At 40.2% G+C, this 5000-nt stretch overlaps 1 protein-coding gene across 1 annotated transcript; it reads left to right on the top strand.

Moving 5' to 3' along the window:
• Positions 1-490: 490 nt before the first annotated feature.
• LOC111959110 (GSK-3-binding protein) lies at positions 491-2171 on the top strand. Its single transcript, XM_023980554.2, has one exon. It carries the CDS (start codon positions 650-652, stop codon positions 1313-1315), a length of 666 nt encoding a protein of 221 aa, XP_023836322.2. The 5' UTR covers positions 491-649; the 3' UTR covers positions 1316-2171.
• The last annotated feature ends 2829 nt before the right edge of the window (positions 2172-5000 follow it).

The raw sequence follows: 5000 nt of genomic DNA, 5'->3' as shown, positions 1-5000 counted from the left end.
TCTAACCACTGATGTAAATCAAACGCATACAGCACGTTTTGCGCATTATAGATCGTGCATTCTGATGCATTGACATGTACATCTGCACATATAATGCTTAAAACAAATATCATCGTTTATTACCATAATGTAATAATTGTTATTTATATAATCCGAACATTAATCAGTTATGGTTATTTCAACAATCCAGCAAATCTTTGTCAAACATTTGAAATATGCAGCATTTTAGAGTGGAGGGATGATATTTWAAATAATATTGCATGAAAACAATTGAATGATAGCTAATTGAGATAAAATACTTCTCAGTCAAAGGTTTTTGATTTCATGGGTTGTGGAATATAGCAATTTGCAACAAGAAATAAGTCAGATATGTATGACAATTTGGTGTTATTGTAAAAACATAGTTTATTTGACCCACATAATATAGCTAGACAGTTACGAGTTATGTATTATGTCCAGTTGGCTAGATGTGCCAAGACTGAATAAAATCAGGGGAATCGTGCAGGTCTTTAAATAAGATATGAATAGTCAGAGTMYTGTTCAGAAAATATGTCATACATKATAAGGAATTCTATAATGAAATAAATCAATTAATACTTTGTACGGAAAATAATAGAAATGATGATTCTCACTATTTGAAATAATTTGAATGATGATTGCACCCACATTGMAAATGGTACATTCCGGATCATACGTCATCCATTGTTTACAAAATATCGAGGGTTGCTCGCTTACTTGCTTTTCTGCCGAGCAACGTGGTGAGAGGAAGGAACTGAGCTACGCTCCCATTCATTTCGAAACTACAGCCAAGAAACACACAAAATACAACAAAATGCCTTGTCGAAAGGAGGACTACATCCTCTTGGAGCAGTCTGTTACCGTCGATTCAAAAGAAGTGGACGCTTTGGTCACGAAAATCGGTGAGGCGCTGCAGCTTCACAACAATAGTGCTAATCAGAAGACGATGTCATGTCTCCACGGTCTCACCAGCAACTGCAGCAGTAACAACATCATCAAACAAGCCAACAATGGCGTGGCCCTGCAAAAACGTACCGGGTGRTGCATACGGCTTCGAAACCGGAGGCAACGTAGTAACAGAGCTAGTCCATACAGTTTCCCTGGCTCAAGTAACCAGGCGTGGGACAATTTCAAACGTTGGGACCGAAAGGGGATCAACGCAGCTGTCGAGAAGGACGACCCACATCAGTTACTTCAGGAATTAATATTGTCTGGGAATCTAATCAAAGAAGCAGTCAGGCGGCTGCAGTTCTCTACGACGGAGTGTGGAGATATTTCGGACAATCTGCAATGCTGATGTTGCGGACAATGTATTCATTAATGATATTTTACGGACAAAACTTAAACTATTTTGCTGACATAGCTAGACTATACATGTTGAGAACGATTAAATGTCATGGTGGTAACGTCGTTAGCATGTCTACTTTGTGACCGCTAATTTAGGTTTTTCATTTAGCCAATGAGTTAGCTAGTTAACGTTAGCCATGTTTGTAACTCACTTCATCTTGATGGTTCGTTAGATTTTTGTTTATGGGTGGGGACTCCTTTTCCCACTTCGTTGGCTTAGTTAGTAGCTAGTTATGTAAACCAAGTGAATGTTATGTCAACCAAGTGAAAGCTTTACGTTGACATTGTTTACAAATCTAATCTCAGGCCGCCAACATTGCCTGTTTTGGTCCTTTAGTTTGAATCGGGTCGTTTCAAATCTAAGGTCTTACGTTACTAGTTAGCATTCTAGGCTAGCGCCACACTCATACCAGGGTTAATTCCTAACCCCCAGCAAGGCAGCACTGTGACTACTTCGACGGCAGCTTTGTATTTCCTTTACCCAGAAGGAACGGGATCGACAACCAGCTACCAAACCGTGTAAMAGACGGAGGCAGGCGACATTTCAAATGGTTCTGACTAAATGTCTCTTCGAACTGGTTGGGGGCGGTGTATTTTTTTTCTCTTCATAATGGGATACGGATGTGTTTCATTTCCCCATTGTCTGTGTCAAGTGATTTACCATGACCACTTCGCAACGAAGTATTTTATAATGTTCCTGAGTATTCAGGCCTTTGTCTTAAAATAAACARGGTGTTTTTCAATTTTGTGTGTGTTTTTCGCCATCAGATAAAGGTTCCAATAAAATATAGCAAGTAACTACAGTATTTGGGAAGCCTGTCGACATACTATACAAAACGCTGCCGTATGTACAATGAACAAAAATATAAACATGCAACAATTTCAAATATTTTAATGCGTTCATAAGGTAATCAGTAAATTTGTCCCCTTCTATGGATTTCACATATGCATTTGTTGGTCACATATACATTGAAAGAATTAGGGGAGTGGATCAGAATACCAGTCAGTATCTGGTGTGATCACCATTTGACTCATGGAACGCGACATCTCCTTCGCATTGAGTTGATTGTGGCCTGTGGAAATTCTGTCCTGCTCCTTTCTCTTCAATGGCTGTGCGAAGTCGGATATTGGCGGGAACTGGAATAAACTGTTGTACTCGTCAAGTCAGAGCATCCCAAATTATCGATGGGTGACATGTCTGGTGAGTATGCAGGCCATGAAAGAACTGGGACATTTTCAGCTTCCAGGAAACACGTAGATCCTTGCGACAAGGAACCATGCATTGTAKTGCTGAAACATGAGGCGATGGCGGCGGACGAATGGCATGACAATGTGCCTCTGGATTTCGTCAGTGCATTCAAATTGTCATCGATAAAATGCAATTGTGTTCGTTGTCGGTAGTTTATGCCTGCCATACCATAACCCCACTGCCACCATGGGGCACTCTGTTCACAACGTTGACATCAGCAAACCGATCGCACACACTACATCCCTGTTAGTGAGAATTTCTCATTTTGCCAAGATAATCTGACAGGTGTGGCATATAAAGAAGCTGATTAAACAGCATGATCATTACACAGATGCACATTGCACTGGGGACAATAAAAGGCCATTAACATGTGCAGTTTTGTTACACAACACAATGTCACAGATGTCTCAAGTTTTGAGGGAACATGCAATTGGCATGCTGACTGCAGGAATGCCGACCAGAGCTGTTGCCAGAGAATGTAATGTTAATTAATGTACTATAAGCCACCTCCAACGTTGTTTAGAGAATTTGGCAGTACATTCAACCAGCCTCACAACTGCAGACCATGTATAACCATGCCAGCCCAGGACCTTCACATCCAGGATTGTCTGAGACCATGTGTGCAATTTTTTGGGGAGAAATAAACTTTTCATGAGTGTGGAATATTTCTGCAATCTTTTATTTCAGCTCAAACAACATGGGACCAACACTTTACATGTTGTGTTTATATTTTTTTTCAGTGTAGTTTCATAGCTGATTACACGTTCCCCATTTTAAATGTACTGCTTTATTTATTCCATCAATTAATGCTCAAAAACATTTAACCCCTGTTCAATATGTTTTTCGGGGAAAATGTTGGGCCCTGCCTGTGTGTGTGGTCACTGTTGGAAAGGACAGATGTCCATTTTCTACAGTGTTATGTTCCTGGGTTTGCCCCCAGTGGCCTACACTACACTGGTTTGTGGAAAACTTGTTTTGCTCTTCTCTTTACTATATAGCCAGTGTGAGGGCCAATAAATTGTTGAAGTGTCTCCTCCCCCATTCATTTTATACTGGATGTTCAGCTACACCTCATTYTCATTTAWGGTCACAATAACAGATGTTCATGCAAAGAAAGAATAGATGGTATCATGTTTTGGTTGTATTTTACTGGGGAACATTCTCATAACTGTTTATCCAGAAATCACACCCTGTTATGTCAAAGAATACCCAAGTGAATCTCCATAGAGGTCTAGGGATCAAAAGATGCCAACATATGAATTGAAGAAGAGAACCACCACTGTTGACCCAAAACCTTATTACTTTCTATATGACACAATAGAGTTTGTTCTGAAGTAGGCTACATTAGGAAKATMTTGCAATATTCCCTCTTTCTAGACTATGGTGTGACCCAAAATCAGATCRATGTCCACACCTACAGCTGAAGTCGGAAGTTTACATACACTTATGTTGGAGTCATTAAAACTCATTTTTCAACCACTCCACAAATTTCTTATCAAACTATAGTTTTGGAAAGTCTGTTAGGACATCTACTTTGTGCATGACACAAGTCATTTTTCCAACAATTGTTTACAGATTAATTCACTGTATCACAATTCCAGTGGGTCAGAAGATTACTGCACATTTTCCTAAATGTAGCCTACTTCATAATCACAGTCAACTAAGTTGACTGTGCCTTTAACACGCTTGGAAAATTCCAGAAAATGATGTCATGGCTTTAGAAGCTTCTGATAGGCTAATTGACATAATTTGAGTCATTGGAGGTGTACTGTGGATGTATTTCAAGGCCTACTTCAAAATCGGTGCCTCTTTGCTTGACATCATGGGAAAATCAAAAGAAATCAGCCAAGACCTCAGAAAAAAATTGTAGACCTCCACAACTCTGGTTCATCCTTGGGAGTAATTTCCAAAAGCCTGAAGGTACCACGTTCATCTGTACAAACAATAGTAGGCAAGTATAAACACCATGGGATCACGCAGCCGTCATACCGCTCAGGAAAAGAGACGCGTTCTGTCTCCTAGAGATGAACGTACTTTGGTGCGAAAAGTGCAAATCATCCCTGAACAACAGCAAAGGACCGTGTGAAGATTTTGGAGGAAACTGGTACAAAGTATCTATATCCACAGTAAAACGAGTCCTATATCGACATAACCTGAAAGGCTGCTCAGCAAGGAAGAAGCCACTGCTCCAAAACCGCCATAAAACAGCCAGACTACAGTTTGCAACTGCACATGGGGAAAAAGACGTACCTTTTTGAAGAAATGTCCTCTGATGAAACAAAAAATATAACTGTTTGGCCATAATGACCATCGTTACGTTTGGAGGAAAGAGGTGGAGGCTTGCAAGCCGAAGAACACCATCCCAACCGTGGAGCAGCGGGAGTGG

Source organism: Salvelinus sp. IW2-2015, linkage group LG35 (genome assembly GCF_002910315.2).
Source record: "Salvelinus sp. IW2-2015 linkage group LG35, ASM291031v2, whole genome shotgun sequence".
In the NCBI taxonomy this organism is placed as follows: Eukaryota; Metazoa; Chordata; class Actinopteri; order Salmoniformes; family Salmonidae; genus Salvelinus; species Salvelinus sp. IW2-2015.
The sequence above is the reverse complement of the archived record's forward strand: the minus strand, read 5'-3'. Positions and strand labels throughout refer to the sequence as shown.